Below are 23,364 nucleotides of genomic sequence, written 5' to 3'. Positions count from 1 at the left end.
GAGACGCACGGTGGCTTTAAGGCAAGGGGTTAAGCCCACAGTGGTAATTAACAGATCATCTACGTATTGCAAAAGGAGGGCTTCCTCATTATCCCACTCCTCTAGGTCCCTGGCCAGAGCCTGGCCAAAGAGGGTGGGGGAATTTTTAAACCCCTGGGCTAACACTGTCCAGCAAAGTTGCTTTTTAACTCTCTTCCGGTCCTCCCATTCGAAGGAGAAAATCTCCTGTGATGAGGTGTCAACTGGGATGGCAAAAAAAGCATCTTTTAAATCAAGAACTGAAAAATGGGTATACTGTCCCCCTATAGAAGCCAATAGGGTATACGGGTTAGGGACAAGAGGGTGCAGAGTCTTAACCTGTTCATTAACTGCCCTTAGGTCTTGTACCAGCCGGTACGTGCCATCAGGTTTCTGAACGGGTAAAATGGGAGTGTTCCAGGCTGACTGACATTCCCGGAGAATACCGCATGTTAGAAATTGATCTACGGTTTCCTGTAACCTCTCTCTGGCTTCCTTCTTGATTGGATATTGCTTTACCCCCACCGGGCCTTTCCCGGGTATGAGCTGGACATGAATGGGGGTTTGGTGAGTAGCTTTTCCTGGGATCCCTGATGCCCACACAAGGGGATACACTTGGATTTCCCACTGGTCCCATTCTGGGGCTTTAATAGCCGAGGGTTCAACTGCAAGGGCCATAATCCATGCATTTTCAGGGGGTAAGGTAAGGGTTATTTCATCTTGAGTAAAATGCAGGGTGGCACCTAGGCGACACAGCAGGTCCCGTCCCAGCAGCGGTGCTGGGCATTCAGGGAGATAAACCAGCTTGTGGGATATGGTTCTGTTTCCCAAAGCACATTCTGCTGGGGCATACACTAGGCACTTGGTATCTTTGCCTGTGGCTCCTATCACAGTGAGGGAGTCTGCTACTGGCAACTGAAGGGGTTGATTTACAGCAGTTCGCGCTGCTCCAGAGTCCACTAAAAAATCTATTTCTTCATTTCCCACCCGCATTTTTACTCGGGGTTCCAGGGGTAGGATGATCTGTCTCCCCTGACACCCCTATTCCTGTTCTTCTATCGCCATCATACAGATACCCCCCCTTTCCTTCTTGTTTGGGCACTCATTCTTCCAGTGTCCCTCTTGCCGACACAGGGCACACTGACTGCGCCCCAGTCTTCTCTCCCACGGGCCTGGACGTCCACGTCCACGGCCCTTTCCTTCTCGCTTCGTGCCTGCCTGCACCGCCGCTACCATCAATCTCACTTGCTTCTTCTCCTTCTCCACTTCTCTTAAACTATACACTCAATTTGCTGCTTCTCAAATCTGTGCCATGGTCATACCCATCAAATCCTCCTTTTTCTGTAGCTTTCTCTTAATGTCGGGGGCTGCCCTGCTTGTAAATACTCCTTTAATAATTGCCTCAGTTTGCGGATCATTAGGATCTGCATTGGTATACTGTCGGATCATGTCTCGAATGCGCGGTAAAAAGGCTCTAGGGCTTTCCTTTGGGTCCTGCGCTACCTCATATTGTTCAGTCCAATTATTCTGTCTGACAGCTGCATGACGGAGTCCATACAGTAGCAGCTCCTTATAGGAGGTGAGGTGGGTCATAGCCTGATTGTCATTTGGGTCCCACCTAGGATCCTTTATAGGAACCTGATCATCTGGGGTCGGGACATTGTTACAGTCCTGGTCATATCGCCTCTTTGCTTCCTCCCTTGCTTTAGCTATGACCTGTTCTCGTTCAACCTCAGTCAATAATGTTCGCAGAAGGACATTACAATCATCCCAGTCTGGCTTGTAGCTACTAAGACATCCCTCAAAAACTGATCTAAACTTGCTTGGGTTGATAGAAAATTCTCCAGCCTGTGCTTTGAAAGCGGCCAGGTCCATAGGATTAAAAGGTGCATGAGTATAGACCTGCATGGTAAGAGCAGCTTGTTCTTTCTATTGTATTACGGGCGATGTTAGTTTCGGTAAGTAACGGGTATAGCCCAGCAGATGGAGTCCAAACCTCACTATGAGCTTCACTAGGAATCTTACTCTGAGCCTCGCTCTGTGTGGGTGTAGGGGCCGAAGGGGCCTCGCTCTGTGTGGGTGTAGGGGCCGAGGGAGACAATGGATCTGCCATTACATTTGGGGTGGGGGTCCAGGGACCGACATTAATTGCTACCGGGCCAATCGGGGTTAAATTACAGCATTGTAAAATATCAGTACGAGACCACAAGGTCATAAACAAGTAAGCATACAAATGCTCATTCCACTTCCCCATTCGCTGACAGAACAGGAGTAACTGGAGGATTGCATTATGATTAAATGATCCTCTGGGAGGCCACTGTTCCTCGTCCTCTAGTTAGTACTGAGGCCAGTCAACCATACAAAATCACTTCAATTTACCCTTAGTCATTGGGATCTGATCCAAATACCTTCCAATTTATTAAAATACACTCCAGGGGCGTGCACCATACCCTGCCTCCCGTGCTCTGTTCCTGTCCCATACCTACAGGGTAACTCTGGGCATCCCCAGGTTCCAACAGAGCATACAATCCGGATTTCAAAAGGTTCCTACCTTATCCAAGGGACCTGTTCCCCACCGTCGCCTGCAGCTGCTCCTCCACTATGTGAGTGCGTTGCACCGTTGTGCCCTCCGGGGTCGATCCAACTGCGTCTCCTCCGAGGCCCCCGATGAACTCACTGGTGCGCGCTGGGCATCGGTTGTTGCTGCAATCCTCGACCACCAGAAGGGATCCGGGCAAGGCTAGTGCCTCAGACTTTGCCTCAGACAGACTCTCGTGAAGAACGTTGGCTGGTCGCTATGGACACCTTCACAAACTGGCGCCTAAGAAATCCTGAGCCTGTGACAGTAGCCGGGGTCCCAGGGAATGAATCCGTCACCAGGTCTGGGCTCCCAGGTGGGTTACACAGAGATCATGGGTGAAGCTTTGACTCCAAAGTGTTTCAACAAGTTGCTGAGATTCTAGGGATCCACTGTTCACACCTCTCTAAGCAATCAGCTCAGGCTGTCTGCAGACTCAAGCAGCGTTGCTCTCAATCGCACTCAGGGCAGCTCTCCCTTCTCATTTCAATAGGGTCAGGCTCTCTGCAGACTCAGGCATTGCTGATAGGTCTCAGATCCTCTCCCAACTCCATCTCACACCGTCCACAGACAGTGGAGGGTTTCATTGCTGGGTGAACGGAGGAGGGAGAGATGAGACGGGGTGGGGTCACAGTGCCATCAGGAGAGTGGCAAAGAGAAGCATGTAGGTGCTGAAGGAGGGCCTGGCATAATTTATTCCAGAGGTGCTGTTTTCTGTGGTGGTGGCTTGGCCCCCGGAGACCACATGCCCCCATATCCATTCACCGTAGGCCACTGTCTGGACATAGACACTGAGACAATTGGGCTGGCCACAGCCCTCCCGCCAACTCACAACCCCCATCAGGAACCAGGTCCCATTGTGGTCACAGGCCAGTGGCCCTCCAGAGTCACCCTGGAGGAGCAGACAAATTGGGATTAGCGAGGGCTTTCCCTGCCCCTCTCCCCCACCCCCAGCCCTCCACCAGCCCTATCCCCAAGCATCCACAATCCAGCCCCTTGGGACTGCAGGCATATAGGCTATCCCATGGCCCCACCCACAAATTTTGTCCACACCAACATGAGAAGTGAAAGGAGTATGGTGTGCTTTTCCAGCTCACTTTTTCTGAAGGAGGCTTTGGTAGCGGAGGTGAGATTCCCCCAGTACATTCACAGGTGCTGCGGTGGCTGTGTTCTTCTTCTCCTGCCCTAGACAGAGACCACTAGCAGAGCTGCCCAGAGCAGTGGGGCTGGGAGTTGGCACCCTGAATATTGAGGCATGGGGTATTTTCCCATCTCACAGTGACTGGCTCAGGCTCTCTGCAGACTCAGGCAGGCCTCAGTTACCCTCTAGCCACATTCTTCTTCTTTTCTACCCAACCACAAAGATTCAACTATTATTTTAAGAAAATATAAAAGCTGGGGCTCTGCCCTAATCACAGGACTCCAGGAGCTGGGGCCTAGTCACAGGGCTCTGCCTTCACTTAGCTCTAAAAGCCAGAGATGCACCTGCCTGCTGGGAGGAAGCCAAGTCTGGAGCTTTGCAACTGCAGCAGCCGTTCTACCATCTACAGTCCCTAGATGGCGATGGGGAGCTGCGCTGGGGCTCACCTGCATCCAGCCGGCCCGCAGCCCTCTCTCACCTGGCAGGGGTCCCTCTGCCCTTCAGCGTAGCCAGCACAGGTCATGTTGGATTTGACGGGGTCCCTGCCGAGCTTCAGCATCTTTTGGGGTGGGAGAGAAACTGGGAAGAGGGAGAGAGCCGGGACGCCGGATCCATTGCCTCCCGCAACCGGGGCTGGATTAATGCAGGGGCTTTAGGGGTCGCAGCACAGGGCCCTGGGCTAAGGGGACCCCACAGAAAGCTCTCCTGATGCCAACCCCAACCTTCTGTCCTGATCCCGCTCCTGCACTCAAAACCCCTTGGCCCCAGCCTGGAGCCCCCCTCCTGCACCCCAAATGCCACATCAGGAGCCCCACCCCAGAGCCGGCACCCCCAGTTGGAGGTCTCACCCCCTCCTGCACCCAACCCCCTGCCTCAACCCACGGCCCCCTCCCACACTCTGAACCCTGCATTTTTGGCCGTATCCAGAGCTTAGGAGCCCCCACAAAATCTAATATCCTGGGGCCCCCAGAAGAGTTAATATGGCCCTGCCCACAACCCACCCCCATGCCTCACAATTCCCTGTCCCCCTCTACCTCCCCAAACTACTCTCTTGCCAAATAGTTTCAGATGAAAAAAAAAAGTTCAGAAAAGTGGTGCCGTTTCTTTGATATATTCCAGACAAACCATTTGCACATGTCACTTTGAAGCACCACTGTCTTTTGAAATGCAGTTAGATTTGTATTTAAAAAAAATAAGATGTTAATAAAAAGGGGATTGAGAAAGAAAGAAAGAAAGAAAGAAAGAAAGAAAGAAAGAAAGAAAGAAAGAAAGAAAGAAAGAAAGAAAGAAACTAAATGAAAACTGGACAATCACAGACCTGGTTTCAGTTGGGCTCTGTGTAGCACCTCGCACAACAATGATGGCCCTGATCGCACTCAGAGTCTATTCAGCTTTTGTCACGATGTCTCCCCCCCAACCCCAGTCTCAGTTGGTGTTACCCTGTCACAGCTCCTTTGATTAACGAAATCTCTCTTTATAAGTTGTGTCGCACCGTTCCTTTGACCGGTAACCGTTATCCATGAGTGCGGATACTGTAACACCCATGTAATATAGCCTATGCACCGCTCTGAAAAGAGGCCTTTTTCCATCAAAAATTTGGATTTCTCCTCATAAAACAAAAAGCAACGTTTTTGTCAGGAATTCAAAACTTCTTGAGCTTTTGAGTTTTCCAAACAACGAAATACAATGAAATAAAATTTGTCTCCCTGAACAGATGCCTTCTGTGGGGAAATATCTGTTGAGTCCAACACCCGGTTTTCCCATTTAAAAGACAAAAAAAAATAGCCAAGGGTGCTGATAAAAGCGCAGGGGTCTTTTTCCTATGGAAAATGCTGACTTCTCGTTGGAAAAACTAAATCCAAAAATATTGGGGCCGAAAATTGAATCCGCCCCCGTCTCCCCGCAGGAATCAGGTGCTTTTCAGGAAAATTTCCCTTCAACATTTTAATTCCCCATCAAACCCTAGCTCTACTCCAGAATCCCAGTTCCACCTTGAAATCTCAATTTCTCATCATCCTGATTCCAAGGTCTGCTCGGAATGTGGTCTGCTCCAGGAATGCCCTCTTGGGTCTTTGGCCTCCAACCGTCGCTGCTGTCTGGAGACGAACAACCCATGTCCCTCATGAATGACCATCCCCTTGCCTTTCACAGTATTTATCCCGGAAAACTTGACAGAGACCAACACCTTCTCTCCAGCAGATACAGCATAGGAACACCAGCAATTACTAGTATCCAAGCAGCTTTCCAAAGCAGAGGGTACTTATTTAAAGACAAAAGCAGGACAGAGAATATGTAACAAAGAATAGAAAGGGTCTCACACATGTAGAGAGTTTCCCGGTCCAGCTGTTCCTGCCCTTCCATTTCTACACTGCGCATGAAAGTTCGCATCTGTGGGACCCAGGCTTGTCACCTCTGCATTTCCAAGCTAGAGCTTGAGCATGCAGACTGCATTGCAAACCGGGGATTTGCAGTTGGTGGATCCGGGTCTACCAGCTGTGCTAATGCCTCCATACCCGTGTAACTCTCACTCCATCGGTGTACAAAGGAGGCTGCTATCACCCAGGCCATAACCTTCACTCAGTGCTGGGTCCTTCCCCTCCCCTTCCCCTCTCTAACAGCTGCAAGTCTGCCTCACCTTGTGGGAGAGTGTTCCCCCAACCAGTCACCCAGCAGGGCTTCCCAGCGGGCATACGGACAGAGGCGTCGAGCAGACACATGGGGCTGATGGCTGCCGTGAATGCAATTGGCTTCTCCAGCTCCACCAGGGCGATGTCAGCCTAGACTGTGACATTGTCGTAACTGGGATGGAGGACGACCTGCTTCACCACTGAGAACGTCTGGTTGTGGGTCTGATCGAAAATCTGCTTTTCACCCAGCTGCATCCGATACGCTGAATTGACCACAGGCCTGGACGTAAGAAAATCCCACTAGGGAACAGCCACAGATGGATGGCTCACACAACACTCAGTTGCAGCCAGCTCTGGGGCAGGGAAGCTGTGGAAAGGCCATGCAGGAAAGCCAGTGAAAAGGGAGAGAGAATCTATTCAGAGCAGCCACAGTCACTGTCTCTGCCCTGCCTGGGGTACTCACGGATCAAAGCAAAGAGCTGCTGACACCCCTCAGCTCTCGGAGATGAGCGAACCGCCACAGATGTGGGAGCCATATCTCTGCACGCTGACCTGCCAGGGCCAGGCCCTGTCCTGTGCAGCCTGATCACTGAAGATGCGCCCTGAGACCAATCACTTGCCACAGCCTGGGAAGAGAAGAGGGAAGCTGCATTATCCCCGGGCAAGGGAGCTAAAGGGGGAGAGTGTAAATAGTTATGTGTGTTACCTGATGACAGGAGAGCAACTCCCCAAGCCTGGGAAAGAACCCAGGAGGCCCGGCTCCCAGCTGCATTCTTTGCTCATGAATCCAGGGCAGGTAACACTGCCATTTTCTTGTGGGCATCTTACATGGGATTCCAACTCCCACAAACACTGTGACACTTTTCAGGGTGACCTGCCGTGTGTGGGTTGCACCAATGCCTCCTGCCCTGTCTGTGCCCACCAGAGAAACTCTCCCAGCCACCAGCTGCTGGTATCCCAGGCGGGCGGCGAGCCCCGCTCTATCCTTCTGCAGGCAGCAATTTACACACCCGACTCCGTTACACTCCAGTGCCCAGTTCCCTGCCTTCCGCACACCCGCCATGCACAGTGATCCGCTGCCTCCATGGAAACAGTTCTCCACAACTTGCTGTTTTCACCTCAGTTCAATCTTTTCCTTATTACCAGGCACTTAGACGTTGTGACAGAATATATGCCTGGATCCTCTATTGTAATAATCTCTGTACAAAGTTTGCCATGCGAGGTATCCTTTGCAAACACATAATTTGCAGGTCATTACTGTCTTGGTAAAATGTGTGTGGCCACATTGTATGTGAAGTTATCAGATTCCCCTGTATGATGATACTAAAGCATGTTCTATGCCTGGGGACTGGCCGAACCAGCTCCGCAGAGACAAAGGGCAAGCTGAAGCCTCAGCCAGGTGTCAGCAAGGCCAATGGGCCATTGCCTGCTAAATGGCCACTCTTTGGCAGGAAAAGGGGCAGGGGTGAAAAATCTACATCTTAGCAGAGAAACAGCCTGGACTTCCCATCTAAAAGGACTGCCTGTTGCCCTTCTCCCAGTGGGAACTGCTTCTGAAAATGGGGACAGGACTATAAAAAGAAAGGGTAGACACCCCAAGGCATCCCCTCCCCCTGCCTCTCTCTCTCTGTCCATTGATTCACTGCAGATGAAGGGACAAAGGAAGTAGCTGTTAAACAAAAGCAGGGGTCCTCACCTAAGAAAAACTTTCCTTTGAATTTAACATAATCTGTTGCATCCGATGAAGTGAGCTGTAGCTCATGAAAGCTTAGGCTCTAATACACTTGTTAGTCTCTAAGGTGCCACAAGTCCTCCTCTTCTTTTCTGTTCAATTAGGCATTGGTTGTGTTTTATCTTTATTTTTCTTGTAACCATTTCTGACTTTTATGTCTCTTTACTTGTACTCACTTAAAATCTATCCCTTTGTAGGTAATAAACTTGTTTTATCTTATCCAGTGTGTTCACACTGAAGTGTCTGGGTAACTCCATTTAGATAACAAGTTGTGTGCATATCTTTCCCTTAAAGGAATAACGAGACTCAGTGTATTTTCACCATCCAGGAGAGGGCTGGGCAGTACAGGACATACATTTCTGGGGGGAAATCTAGGACTGGGCATGTATGGGGGTCACCATATGGTAGTCGTTGAAGCTGGTAAGAGCCAGCGTCTGGCTGGCTGGCTGCAACACATACAGACATAGCTGGGAGTGACTCACAGGCTGAACGCTGTTTGTGAGCAGTCCAGACTGGAAGCTACAGTGACAAGGCATCGTAATGGGTACCCTAGAGAAGAGGGCAGGGGTGACACAGCTACGCATTGGTCTGGATTGTACCCTGGGTACATCACAGACGTGTCTTAAGTAAACCCAGACTGAAGTTGATTTAACAGAGGCTGAGGGAGAGATTCATAATAAAGGTGAGGAACAGGATGTGGAAACATGAGGTTACCGGAAGAAGAAAAACATAAAATACAGTCTACAGCCTGTACCTGTTAGCAAGGTACTGTGCTGTCTAATAAGGTGTTACATATCCGATGGTTAGCTCTTTCAACGCTTGTCTAGTCCATAAAGCTGGGATCCACTGTTCTTCAGACTCCCCCACCCCATAATGGATAACCACGGGGACCAATCTTTTGCACTCTCCAGGGGTTCATTTGTCTTTGTGAATCTCCAATATGCATCTTTTCCAGGCAGTAATCAGAGGCTGTTTCCACGGGTGCCCAGTTTTCAGACACCCCATCAGATTTGGAACAAAACATCCTATGTCACCTAGCTCTAAAATCATTCCCCACACAAAGCATAAACCGCAATCAGCTGGACCTCAGAGACCCCACACGCCCCTTTCATTGTACACGGTCAGGCACTGAGATAATACCCCACCAGCACATGGCTGGGTGAGTCTGGGCATGTCTACATCACAAGTGCTTAGAGAGTGAAGAAAGAATGGGCAGAGCTGGGATTATTATGGGGTTGAGGCTATCTTGGAAGTTAGCTTAAGGTTCTCATGAAATTAGGGATACAGTTATCATTGGGTTACGATTCAGGTTATCCTGGGGTTAAGGTCATCAGGGCTAATTCTGGGAGGCAGAATACAATGAGGCTGGAAACACCTGGCTTCCTTTGCAATTCATGGGCCCAGCGCAAGGGCACTTAAAGGTAAAAGAGTTATTTACATAGACCAATCAAATTAACACAAGCCGTCTTGTGGAAACTTTAACCCTAACTTCCAGGATAAATTTTGTTATAACCTCAATGATAATCTTCATCCAATAACCTTAACCCAATTATTACCTTAACCCCAAGATAACCTTAACCCTTATCCCTAACTCCAATTTTATCACTTTATCCCTCCCCCTGCCTCCTCTGACATACTAGATGCCACTCAATTCTCAGAGCAGGGAATCGGACCCAGGATTCTACCTTCATTCTCATTCCACATGCCATAGGCAGGTAAAGCTGGCATTTTGCAGTGGGTGTCTTACCTGCCTGATTCTGACTCCCCTGAGCACCTATGGAGTGAAGAAAGAGAAGACAAAGATATTAATAAGGGGGTGTGTCAAGGTTTCTTCCTCACTCTGAACTCTAGGGTACAGAGGTGGGGACCGGCATGAAAACCTCCTAAGCTTACTTTTACCAGCTTCGGTTAAAACTTCCCCAAGGTACAAACTATTTTACCTTTTGCCCTTGGACTTTTGCTGCCACCACCAAACGTCTCACCAGTATTATATTATTAGGAAAGAGTCCATTTGGAAACGTCTTTCCCCCAAAAAATCCTCCCAAACATTACACCCCTTTCCTGGGGAAGGTTTGATAAAAATCCTCACCAATTTGCATAGGTGACCACAGACCCAAACCCTTGGATCTTAAGAACAATGAAAAAGCATTCAGTTTCTTAAAAGAAGAATTTTAATAGAAGAAAAAGTAAAAAGAATCACCTCTGTAAAATCAGGATGGTAAATACCTTACAGGGTAATTAGATTCAAAACATAGAGAATCCCTCTAGGCAAAACCTTAAGTTACAAAAAGACATAAAAACAGGAATATCCATTCCATTCAGCACAGCTTATTTTCTCAGCCATTTAAAGAAATCAGAATCTAACGCATATCTAGTTAGATTACTTACTAAGTTATAAGACTCCATTCCTGTTCTGTCCCTGGCAAAAGCATCACACAGACAGAGAGAGAGGCTTTGTTTCTCTCTCCCCGCAGCTTTTGAAAGTATCTTGTCTCCTCATTGGTCATTTTGGTCAGTTGCCAGCGAGGTTATCTTAGCTTCCTAACCCTTTACAGGTGAAAGGGTTTTTCCTCTGGCCAGGAGGGATTTTAAAGGTGTTTACCCTTCCCTTTATATTTATGACAGGGTGTTCTACACAGTCATTTCCCGGTGTATCTGGGGGATTGGGTGCCAGTAGCTCCAACCACAATTCCCAGGCTCCACCCACTCTCCTGAAACTTCCCTGCTATCCTCAGCCACAGTTAAAAATCTTAGCACAGTTGCTATTCAACTCACCATTTACAGGTTCCAGAGTTAACATTCACCATTGACCTGAGTAGGATGGCTCAGGACTGAATGCAGAAATCAGGGCTAGGTGGGCAGGGGTATCTATGAAGGATGAAGGTTTTGGATCCCCTTGTTATTCACTAGCTCAATTCCCTCCCTCACAAGCCCATATCTCTCTCTCCCTCCCATGGCAGGTCGGGTCCCGTCTCCCATCGCCACTCCTCCCCAAACTCACCCTGCACCAGGCTCGCCGACAGCAGTGCTATGGGCCTCCTGGCCCTATCTTGGCCAAACCCAACTTCCTCCATCGCTCTGACCAAAGACCGGTTGGGGAATGAACACACTGAGGCAGGATTTTATAGACATGGCTCCTGCCTCCACCCTCCCCAGATCGACAGAGAACAGATGTGACTGATCCCACAATGAGACACTTAAGTGCTGTTTGTTTGGCCAGCAAACAGGGTGCCAGCATTCTCATTCTGCTCTGCCTGGAATTTCCCGCTATGGGTGTCCTGTGAAATCAAAAAAAAAAAAAATGAAGAAAAGGGGAGGCGCATGGTGATTTTCACTTCCCTGTTTTGTTAGCAGCTGAATGTGTAAAGGACGACTAGCCAAGGACATAGAGGTATGATGGGATTGAGATTATCAATGTGGTTCGGTGAACGTTATCATGGAGTGAATGTTATAATGAACGTTAGGATGAAGGTGGTTCGTTGATTCTAAGGTGAGAAGGCACCACTGTGATCATCTAGTCTTATCTCCTGTATAACACAGGCCAGAGACCTGCCCCCCAAATAAGTCCTAGAGTAGCACTTTCAGAAACACATCCAGTCTTGAATTAAAAATTGTCAGTGATGGAAAATCCAATCCTTGGTAAATTGTTCCAGTGGTTAGTTACTCTTGCTGTTACAAGGTTACACCTTAATTCCAGTCTGAATTTCTCTAGCTTTCAATTGCAGTGATTGGATCATGTTAGACCTTTCTGTCCTAGACAGAAGAATCCATTATTAAATATTTGTTCCTCATGTAGGAATTTATAGACTGTTATCAAGATACGCCTTAACCGTCTCTTTCTTAAGATACAGACATAGATTGAGCTCCTTGACTCTATCTCTCTAAGGCAGGTTAACTAATAATTTAATCGTTCCCTTAGCTCTTCTCTGACCCCCCTCCGATGTATCAACATCCTTCTTAAATTATTGGTGCCAGCACTGGACACGGGTTTCCAGCAGTGGACACAACATAACCTCTCTGCTCCTGTGATGGGTTCGGTCACAGAGATCCCCTTGGGACTATCACTTGATGTGCTGAAATTATCTTTGAGCCCATTTTCCCTGCCAGCCTGATCCTCCAGAACCCTGCCTTCTTGAGCCAGACATGCTAGCCAGCTGCAACACAGACCCAGGATCTGGGCCACACCCCCAAAGCTGCAGACTTTAACTAAAACCTGTCTCCAGCACCCAGACACGGAGCTCCAAACCCCAAATCAATCCGTTTTACTCTGTATAAAGCTTATACAAGGTAAATTCAAAAATTGTCCACCCTCTAGATCACTGATAAAGAGATATGCACATCTGTTTGCCCCCACCCCCACCCCGCCAGGAATTAATCACGTACTCTCGGTTTATTAATAAACAAAAGTCATTTTATTAATTATAAAAAGTAGGATTTAAGTGGTTTCAAGTAATAACAGACAGAACAAAGTAAGTCACAAAGCAAAATGAAACAAAACACACAAGTCTAAGCCTAATGCATTAAAAAACTGATTACAGGTAATATCTCACCCTGAAAGATGTTCCAATAAGCTTCTTTCACAAACTAGACTCCTTCCTAGTCTGGGCCCAATCCTTTCCCCTGGTACAGTATTTGTTAGTTCCAGCAGACATCTCAGGTGGTAAGCAGGGGTTTTCTCATGACTGGTAGCCTCCTTTGTCCTGTTCCACCCCCTTTTATAGCTTGGGCACAAGGCGGTAGTCTTTTGTCTGTACTTGGCCCCCACCCCTGCCTCTCAATGGAAAATTACAAGGATTAAGATGAATTCCAGTATCATGTGACATGGTCACATGTCTCTGAGACCTCATTCCCCATTACCCATGGGCTGGCCCACACATAGGCTGAAAGGAAGGATTTCAGGTAAATAAGGCCATTTACAACCAATTGTCTGGGTCAATGGGAGCCATCAAGTTTCTAAACCAGCATTAATGTCCCACACTTTGCATAATTACAATAGGGCCTCAGAGTAATACTTCATATTTCTATCTTCAGATACAAGAATGATACATGAATACAAATAGGATGAATATATTCAGTAGGTTATAACCTTTGTAATGATACCTTACAAGAGACCTTCTGCATAAAGCATATTCTATTTACATTATATTCATATATTTCCATAAAGCATATGGGGTGCAACATCACAGCTCCTACTCAGGTTTCTCCTGCTTATGTATCCCAGGATCACATTAGCTGTTTTGGCCACAGTGTCACACTGGGCATTTATGTTCAGCTGATTATCTACCACGACCCCCAAATCTTTTTCAGAATCTCTGCTTCCCAGGAGCATGTCCCCCACCCTGTAAGTAAGGCTGACATTTGTTGTTCTTTGATGGATACATTTACCTTTAGCCATACTAAAACACACCCAGTTTCTCATGGGATCCACATCACTTGGTGTGAGTGACATGTCCTCTTTCTTATTTACCACGCCCTCAATTTTGGGGTCATTTGCAAACTTTAGGAACAATTTTATGTTTTCTTCCAGGGCATTGACAACAATGTTAATACAAGGTTGATAAATGCAAAATAATGCACATAGGAAAGCATAATCCCAACTATACATGCAAAATGATTGGATCAAAATGAGCTGTTCCTATTCAAGAAAGAGATCACAGTGTCATTGTGGATAGTTCTCTGAAAACATCCACTCAATGGGCAGCAACAGACAAAAATGCTAACAGAATGTTAGGAACCATTAGGAACAGGATAGATAAGACACCAGAAAATTTCAGAATGCCACCATATAAATCCATGGCACGCCCACTCCTTGAATGTTGTGTGCAGCTCTGGTCACCCCCTCTCAAAAAAGATACATTAGAACTGGAAAAGGTACAGAGAAGAGCAACAAAAATTATTAGGGTTACGGAACGGCTTCCATTTGAGGAGAACTTAAAAAGACAGGGACTTTTCAGCATAGAAAAGAAACAACTAAGAGGGCATATGATAGAGGTCTATAAAATCATATATGGTGTGGAGAAAGTGAATGGGGAAGTGTTATTTACTCTGGCATGTAACACAAGATTTGGGGCCACCTGATAAAATTAGTAGGCAGAAAGTTTAAACCAAACAAAGGAAGTACTTCTTCTCACAAAGCACACAACTCGTTTGCAGGGGACGTTGCAAAGGCCAAAAGTATAAATGGGTTCAAAAAGAATTATACTAATTGTTGGCAGATAGATCCATCAATAGCTACTCGCCAGGATAGTCAGAGATGCAATCCTGTGGTCTGGGAGCCCCTAAACCTCTGATTGCCAGGAGCTGAGAGTGGATGACAGGGAATGGATCATGTGATAACTGCCTTGCTCTGTTCATTCCCTCTGAAGGACCTGGCACTGGCCACTGGCAGAAGTCAAGAAATTGGGCTCAGTGGACCATTGGTCTGACCCAAGATGACTGTTACTATGTTCTTGCGTTCTTTGCACAGGGCCAAAAACAGACCCTTGAGGGATCCCACCTGAACCAGATTCAGTCATCTTTAGAGCAGCTCCCCCTTCTAAGAGCAATTGGCTCAGACTCTCTGCAGACTCAGGCATGTGGACATTGCTGGTAGATCTCAGATCCTCTCCTGTAGTCATCTCACACTGCCCCCTGACAATGGAGTTTCATTACTGGATGAATGGAAGAGGGACAGATGGAAGGGGGGTTACAGTGACATATGGAGAGTGATGAAGAGAAGAATGGAGGTGCTGAAGGAGGTTTTTGCATCATGCATCCTAGAAAGACCTTTGAATAGACAGGTTCCCAGGGATGTGATGCTGGACGTGTCAGCCAAGATACGGGGGGACAGGTTCCCGGGGAGGTGAATGACCACGTCACGGGGGATCAGCTGGGATCCACCTGTGCGAAGAGCTAGAGCAAAGGGCCAGGCCCCTCTGCTGAGTGGAAACCCAGAACTGTCCCTCCCAGCCAGTGAAAGGAAGGGCAGGCCGTGTGTCTGTCTGTGCTAATAATGGCCCATGACAGGGTGCACCCAGAGGCAGTGTCAGAGAAGCAGAGAGAGCCCTGTAACCAAGACACAGAGCAAAACAATGTATTTTCTCCTCCTAGCCTTATTCTCAGCTACCGCTGACCCATTTTAGGGAAACTTTCCCGAAAACTTCAGCTGGAGGCAGACACCCGGCCTTGGAAATTTCAGCCCAAATGGTTAGTTGGCAAAGTTATAGGCAACTGAAAACAGGGTCTTAAAATGGAAAGTGTCGGGCAGCCCTGACTGGTAGCCTCTCTACCACCCTCGCTTATAATGCGACAGAGAGAAAAGATATAGAGATCGAGACAGAGCTGATAGGGATAGCTAGAGACAGGGATTATAGATGGGACATGGCTGGATAGCTGGACAGGGCACAGTACATACAAAGATCTAACTAGTTAGCTCGTGGTTTATACCACACCCATCCTCATGCTCTCCAGATAGGGACAGCATCACACAAATATGCCTGTGAGATCATTTTCCTCACTGGGACAATCGTGCAGATGCTGACAAGTCAACTGACACAAAGTCTCACATGGGCAGGATCCTTGCTAGGATGGTTTCCAGCTGTGAATGGCGGCTGGTTTCTTCTTAGCTACGTGGAGGGCAGGATTTTAATTCAAGGTGATTTTGACACATTAGAGAATTGGTCCAAAATGAATGAGAAAAAATTCCATAAAGACAAGAGCCAAGTGCTGCATTTGGAGGGAAAAATCAAATGCACGGCTACAAACTGGGGAGCAACTGGTTAGGGGGTCATACGGCTGGAAAGGATCTGGGGTTCCAGTGGGTCACAAATTGAATTTGAGTCAAGAGTGTGATGCAGTTGCAAAATCCCCTAATGTCATTCTGGGCTGTGTTAATAGGAGAGTCGTATGTGAGACACAGGAGATGTTTGTCCCGCTCTACTCGGCAGTGGGGAGGCCTCAGCTGGAGTGTTGTGTTGAATTCTGACTGCCGCACTTTTAGGAGAAGTGGACGAATTGGAGAGAGTCCAGAGGAGAGCAACAAAAATTATCAGAGCTTTAGAAAACCTGACCTACGAGTAAAGATTGAAAGAACCTAGAGACAAGGAGGCTGAGGCGGGACCTAAGAATAGGCTTCAAATATGTGCTAGGTTGTTATAAAAGGACGGAGATGGAACAGTCTCCATAGGCAGCACAAGAAGGCACCGGCTTAGCTGGCAGTGTGGGAAATTTACGCTGAACATTAGGAAAAGCTTTCTAGCCGTAAGGTTCTCCTCTCCCTGCCCTCCACGTGAAGCATTTTTGTCTGGGGCTAGTGAGCATCAGCTCCCCGAAACCACCTGCTTCTGGTCTGACAAGCACTGCCTGCCCGGGCCCCGCAGGCCGTATCTGGGTTAGGATTCGGCATCCACTGACCCCTGCATCCTCCAAGTGTCCCCCTGGAGCGTCCAGCCCCGATCCACTGGACAGGCACAGAAGTACCAGGTGTGCTGTCCCACAGGGAGGCTACACAGTAGCTGGAACAACTCCAGCTCAGAACCCACGCTGTGCTTCACGGTAGCACAGCACGGAGCTACAGATGTAGAGAAAGCAAGACGATGGCCGTGTCTACACGACCAAATGAAGTCGACCTAACTTATGTTGGCCTAGAGTCACCGCAGTAATTGCTTCGCTTGTGCCTGGATAGACTTTGCTCCTTGTGCCGGCGATGCGCATCCTCATAGCGTCTGTATCGATTGAACTGACAGTGCAGGGCATTGTGGGAAGGCTCACAACAGTGGATCGCAAACAACGCAGCATCTACACTGACAGTGCGTCGGCCTAACTACATCGACCGTGACTCTGTGGAGGAGGGGGAGATTGTGACAGGTTGGGTCACAGAGACCCTCTTGGGACTGTCACCTGAGGTGCTGAGACTGCCTCCGAGCCCGTTTTCCCTGTTACACCTTGGGACTTCTGAACCCTGCCCTGTTGAGCCAGACACGCTAGCGTGCTGCAAACACAGACCCAGGGCTGAACCACATCCCCCAAAACTGCAGGCTTTAACTGAAAACCACTTAGCAGGTACTCCTGTCTCCAGCCCCCAGATACCCAGTTCCCAATGGGATCCTGTCATAAATATAAAGGGAAGGGTAAACACCTTTAAAATCCCTCCTGGCCAGAGGAAAAACCCTTTCACCTGTAAAGGGTTAAGAAGCTAGGATAACCTCGCTGGCAACTGACCAAAATGACCAATGAGGAGACAAGATACTTTCAAAAGCTGGGACGAGGGAGAACATCAAAGTGTCTGTGTCTGTCTGTGTGATGCTTTTGCCGGGGACAGAACAGGAATGGAGTCTTAGAACTTTTAGTAAGTAATCTAGCTAGGTATGTGTTAGATTATGATTTCTTTAAATGGCTGAGAAAATAAGTTGTGCTGAACAGAATGAATATTCCTGTCTATGTGTCTTTTTGTAACCTAAGGTTTTGCCTAGAGGGATTCTTTATGTTTTGAATCTAATTACCCTGTAAGGTATTTACGATCCTGATTTTACAGAGGTGATTCTTTTTACTTTTTCTTCTATTAAAATTCTTCTTCTGAGAAACTGAATGCTTTCTCATAGTTCTTAAGATCCAAGGGTTTGGGTCTGTGTTCACCTGTGCAAATTGGTGAGGATTTTTACCAAACCTTCCCCAGGAAGTAGGCTGCAAGGTTTGGGAGGATTTTGGGGGGAAAGACGTTTCCAAACAACGCTTTCCCAGTAACCCAGATAAACGTTTTTTGGTGGCAGTGGAAGTCCAAGGGCAAAGGTTAAAATAGTTTGTACCCTGGGGAAGTTTTAACCTAAGCTGGTAAAAGTAAGCTTAGGAGGTTTTCATGCAGGTCCCCACATCTGTACCCTAGAGTTCAAAGTGGGGAAGGAACCTTGAGAGATCCAATCCCCAAATAAATCAGTTTTACCCTGTATAAAGATTATACAGGGTAAACTCATAAATTGTCCACCCTCTATAACACTGATAGAGAGATCTGCACAGCTGTTCGCTCCCCCAGGTATTAATTACTTACTCTGGGTTAATTAATAAGCAAAAGTGAATTTATTAAATATAAAAAGTAGGATTTAAGTGGTTCCAAGTAATAACAGACAAAACAAAGTAAGTCATCAAGTAAAATAAAGCAAATACACAAGTCTAAGCCTAATACATTTAAGAAACGGCATCCGATGAAGTGAGCTGTAGCTCACGAAAGCTTATGCTCAAATAAATTTGTTAGTCTCTAAGGTGCCACAAGTACTCCTTTTCTTTTTGATCATAGATGAAATCTCACTCTGCAGATGTTCCAATAAGTTTTTTTCACAGACTGGACTCCTTCCTAGTCTGGGTCCAGCAATCACTCACACCTCCCTGGTTACTGTCCTTTGTTCCAATTTCTTTCAGGCATCTCCTTGGGGTGGAGAGTCTGTCTCTTGAGCCAGCTGCAGACAAAATGGAGGAGCTTCAAAGGCCTTTTATATTCTCTCTCTTGTGCACGGAAAAAGCTTTGTTCTTCTGTGCAAAGTCACAGCAACAAGATGGGGTTTGTAGCCACCTGAGCAAGTCACGTGTCTATGAATGATTCAGCTTTTTGCAGGCCAATGCCATTGTTTACATGTTAGTTTGAATGTTCCCAGGAAAGCTCAGATTTGGATTGGCGTCTCCCAAAGTCCATTGTCATTTAAGTGTTTATTGACTGGGCACTTACTGAGAATAGTCCTTTCTCAAGAAGCTGACCAAATGCTTCCCTGAAGCTACTTAGAATCAAACGCGTTGAGATACAAGTACATCACCAATATTCATAACTTCAAATACAAAAATGGTACACACATACAGACAGCATAATCATAATCAGTAAACTACAACCTTTCCATAGACACCCCACTTGACCTTCTCTGTACAAGACCTGGTGCAACCATAGGACCCTGGTTGCAACAATGATCTGTACGCTCACAGTTCATGTCAATAACATCACAATGGTGTTGGCTGGGGTGGGGTGAGAGGCCCTGGGTGGATCTGGAGGGAAGGGGAAAGAGAATGAAAGTTTGTGGAGGGAATAACTGTTTGGGTGGTAGAGACATGGCTGGTCCTTAAAGCCTCTGATCCCCTTGTATCTTGAAGAGCTGAGCTAAGAGCTGGAATTGCCTTGGGTAGGCAGAGCTCACCAGGGGAGCCAGTTGTGCAGCCCGGGAATAGCCGATGGGCCAGCCCAGCGGCAGTCTGGGTAACTGAGAGGCAGCAGAGCAAAGGAGCAGCTGGATTCAGCCTTAGCTCACAGTGTCTGGTGCGGGAGGAGCCGCGGGAGAGCCGTTGCACGTACTACAGCGGGAGCAGAGGAACTCACAGCAGCCGAGCGACTGGTGACGCCTCCCTGTCCTAGCTGCGGGAACCACTATCACAGGGCAGGGGGTAGAGCCCCAGGGCTGCCAACAGACCAGAGACCCTGACTTTCCTGATCTCCTGGAACCCCAAACTGTGGACAAGGAAGTTGGGGAGACATGAGGGGAGGGGAGGGTGGGGGGCAGAACAAACTGTGTTCAGGGTCCCATTTGTTTGGGACTGTGACTGATGCAGCCTGAGGTACACAGTGGTGGAAGGCCTTAAACCGTAAATATACGTCCCCAGTTCAACCCGGCCCTTCCCTTTTCTTTCCTGCCCCCAGCAAAATTCATCCCTTCAAACCTCAGCACTGGCAAGTGGGTGCAGACTTGCCTGGCAAAGGCCCCCAGAGTGGCTACAGCTTCCCAGACAAGAGTGAGAACAATCGACACCTTCCCGCCTGGCCCGGCCCCGCATTTACAGTCAGGACCAGCCGCAGGCCTGCATATGGACAAAGGAAAAAGCACCCACGGAAAGACTCTGAGTCAGGACCCTTGGGGCTGAGCTGAAGTGAATGCCCTGGACCTGAGCAGTCTGAGGCTTTATAAGAGAAGAAAAAGGGGCCCAAGATGGGATCTGTCATGGTCGCAGGTGATGCTCTGCCCATGGGAGGGTGTCATGAGAGGTGGGTACCAGCCCTGTGCCCTGATCAGCCACTGCACGGACTGGCCACAGGAGGCGGGATCCCTTATTAGACAGGAAAGGAGCTGGGTAATACAGGAGGCTCAGGATTGCAGTTTATGTTTTTCAGTAACCTGGTATTTCCAGCCCTTCTCTTGGACTCTTTTGCATCTCTGTCTCCAGCTCTGTGAAATAAACCTCCGTTTGGTTTTACTGTGGCCACATCTAAGTGCTGGGTGTGAAGGAGAGCGTGGAACTGAGGCAACGCCCATCACCTGTGGGGGGCGCCGCTGGGAGTCAGCGGATCGTGGGGCACTGCAGGTGTCCAGAGAATGAGAGATGGGGCACGTTAGTGCAGCAGAGAGGGGTGTGTGGCAGGGGAAAGCGCAGGGCTTGGGGAGCCCAGAGCGGAGAGTAAGTGCTGTCAGTATCTGGGAGTTAACGGTGAATTTCCCCCAACTGGCCCCAGGCTCCTCTCTCCCACACTGTGAGCAGGGGATAGTGGTTCACCCTGGACACCTTGGGTAAACTCGCAGTGTCACAGGCAGATCCCACCTCTCCGAGTGATGGGCTCAGGCTCTCTGCAGACTCAGGCAGTGACGCTGTGTCAGTTACACTGGGTGCAGTTCACACCTCTGAGCTGTGGTTTCGGGCTCTCTGGAGACACAGGCAGACATTGCTGCTCTGATTTCCTTAAAAGGGGAAGAAGGAGCAGGATATTGGTCAAGTGACCAGTGAACTGGAGCAGTTTCATACCCAATGGCAGGGAAAAGCCCGAAAAAGGAAATGCTCCTGGAGCCCTCTACAGCTGTCAGCTTCAGAACAACCTCTCGTGACAGCAAGGTCCTCACTGAGAAAACCGCCGTGTGACTCTGCAGCTGTCACCCAGCCACTGCACGCTAGCATCCGTTCAGTGCTGGTTGTACGTCCCCTGAGAAGCATTGCAACAGGGCAGGGCTTTTTGAGGGCTTTGCTTGCTCTCTTCTTTTGCAGCCAGTATGAATTCTGCTAACCCGCTTGTTTCTCGGAAAGAGCAGTTTCCACACTGCTTTCGGTTTCCTCCTGCGGGAGACAGGAAACAGACCCGGTGGAAGGTGGAGGGTGTCACAGCCAGGTACTGATAAACATCTAAACCTGACAGCTCTCACCGATGGCTCTGCAGCTCTTCCTAGCATGATCGCTGCCCTCTGGCCTCGAAGCCTGGGATCCACAGCGAAGACATTGGGATGTTGAGAAGTGAGATGCCCTTAGCAGGGATCAGAGTTAGCACCACGTTCTGGATTGGGGCCAGCTTGCACCCCTCTCAGAGCTGATGCGCCAGGCTCTCTGCAAACCCAGGGGAGTTTAAGGAGTGGTCCAGCCTGCATTGAAAGCACATTAAACACAGGGAGACACGATTCCCTGGCGTCGCCCTGGGGTAACAGTCCCATGCAGAGCGAGCCAGGGAGCTCAGTGTGGGGCATCCGGACCAGCGGCAGATGAAGCCAGAATGAGTTGTTAGCCCTTCCCTGCCCAGACATCATTGCCAGCGTGTCCCTAAGGAGCGCCAGGTCGGCAGAGCTGCTCTGAGAACCCCACTCTGGGCAGGGACCTTCATTCCTCGGCTCCCCCCACGGGCCCTTTGGCCGGGTCTGGTGGAAACGCATGTGCTGTAATGGGCACTGGAAGTGCTGGAGTTGTGACTCCCCTGGACCTAAACAGTTTGGCCAGAGCCCTAGCGGAGAGAAAGCTCCTCGTCAGCTCGACACCTTCAGGGAGTCACCACTACTTCTCCCTCCGGAGATAACACCCCAGCAGCTGCCTCTTCTCAGAAACGTGGGATTTCTGGAACTGAAACAAAAACCCTCAGCAAATATTCAACTCTCCCAGTGCTGAGTAACAGTCACCCAGCTCCCGGGGTGGAGATACAGCCACTTCTGGGGCAGGGGAGGTGGGGTGCAGCCATGAATAATGTTGCACAGGGATGGCTCACCCAGCACTGAGGTGCAGCCACCTCTGGGATAGAGCAGCTGGGGAACAGCCGCACATAACACCACACCGTGATGGCTCACAACTGTGAAAATTTAAATCAGTAAAAACTGAGGGAAAATATGCTTCAAAATCCATCAGAATTATAAGACAAGTAAAAATTGGATTCTGCCAAACTGTGCCAGGCCTTGCCACGGCGGCGTTTCCTAACAGACACGTGCTGGGACGTTGACTCGTCGTTCCAACCATCACTGTTTTCTGATACGTTCGGGAGGCAAATGTCACAGTCTGGAAAAATCCCAGTTTCCAGTCCAGAAACCGCTGGGATGGGAAATTTCTGCCCCGCACCTCACTGGCTGTTTTGCAGCTTGTCCGAGCTTGGAGCCGGGCAGTGAGGGCAGGTGCAAGGTGCTGTGAGTAGCGCCTTGTTTGGGGGTCTCCAGTGGGTGGTTCCAGCTGTGTAAGGAGTTCTGGGGGTGTCACCAATTTTCCCTTCCCCAGGTTAACCCCCGATACACCAGTGCTGAGGGGAGAGGCCCTGGGCAAGAGTCCAGGGAATGTGCCCAGGCTCGGCCCATGTGCCAAGTGTCAGGGGCTGTTGGCCCCTCACTGAAACTTAGTGGGGGTTTTGGCTGGCCCTGTCCCAAAAGAAAGGGGAAGGACTGAAGAAAAACTACCAATAGGGAGAGGCCAAAGCTCCCAGTCAGCCTGATTGACAGGGCAGGCGGGCCAATGAGGGAGTCAGGAGCCCAGAGGCCTGTTCTCTGTGTGAGCTGGAGCTGCCTGAGCCAGAAGAGGGCAGAGTTAAGGGGAAAGCAGCAGCCTGAGCTGGGCTGGAGACTGAGCTGCGGCCGTGCAGAGCCGGGAGCTGGGACAGCGGAGACCAGGGATACAGGGTCGACCTGCAGGAGGAGCCGTGGGGCCAGAGTCGGGATACCGGATGCTGGCCGTGCCCCATGTAACACTGCAGCTGAGCCTGGGGGGTGGCTGGGGAGAATGGGGGTGGAGGGGCTGGGCAGGGAGATGTTGCCTGATGAGAGACCTCGATGGCCATACTCAGAGGACATGACCCCACTGGGAGGGCCAATGCTGGGGAGAAGGGTCCTCCCACCTAGAGCCTGAGGGCATAGGCGCCAAGTTTCTAATCTGCCAGGGGGTTCTCTCCCCGGCTCCACCCAGGTCGCACCCCCACTCCTCCCCTTCCCCCAATCTCCCACCCCTGCCCTGCTTCTTCCCTCCCCCCCTCCTCTGAGTGCGCTGGGCCCTCTCTCTTCCCCCCTCCCCCCAGCACCTGCTAACACCACGAAACAGCTGA

The 23,364-nt window shown here is 49.2% G+C and overlaps 1 protein-coding gene across 1 annotated transcript in view; it reads right to left on the bottom strand.

The window, feature by feature from the left end:
• Positions 1–3,224: 3,224 nt before the first annotated feature.
• Positions 3,225–23,364, bottom strand: part of LOC144930594 (prostasin-like) — a 106,582-nt gene continuing 86,442 nt past the window's right edge. The window contains 1 exon segment of the mRNA XM_078853032.1: positions 3,225–3,488. Coding sequence (XP_078709158.1) covers positions 3,225–3,488 — 264 coding nt within the window.

This window comes from Lepidochelys kempii, chromosome 6, assembly GCF_965140285.1.
Source record: "Lepidochelys kempii isolate rLepKem1 chromosome 6, rLepKem1.hap1, whole genome shotgun sequence".
NCBI lineage: Eukaryota > Metazoa > Chordata > Testudines > Cheloniidae > Lepidochelys > Lepidochelys kempii.
Note: the sequence above shows the minus strand (reverse complement) of the source record. Positions and strands in the feature narration are given on the sequence as shown.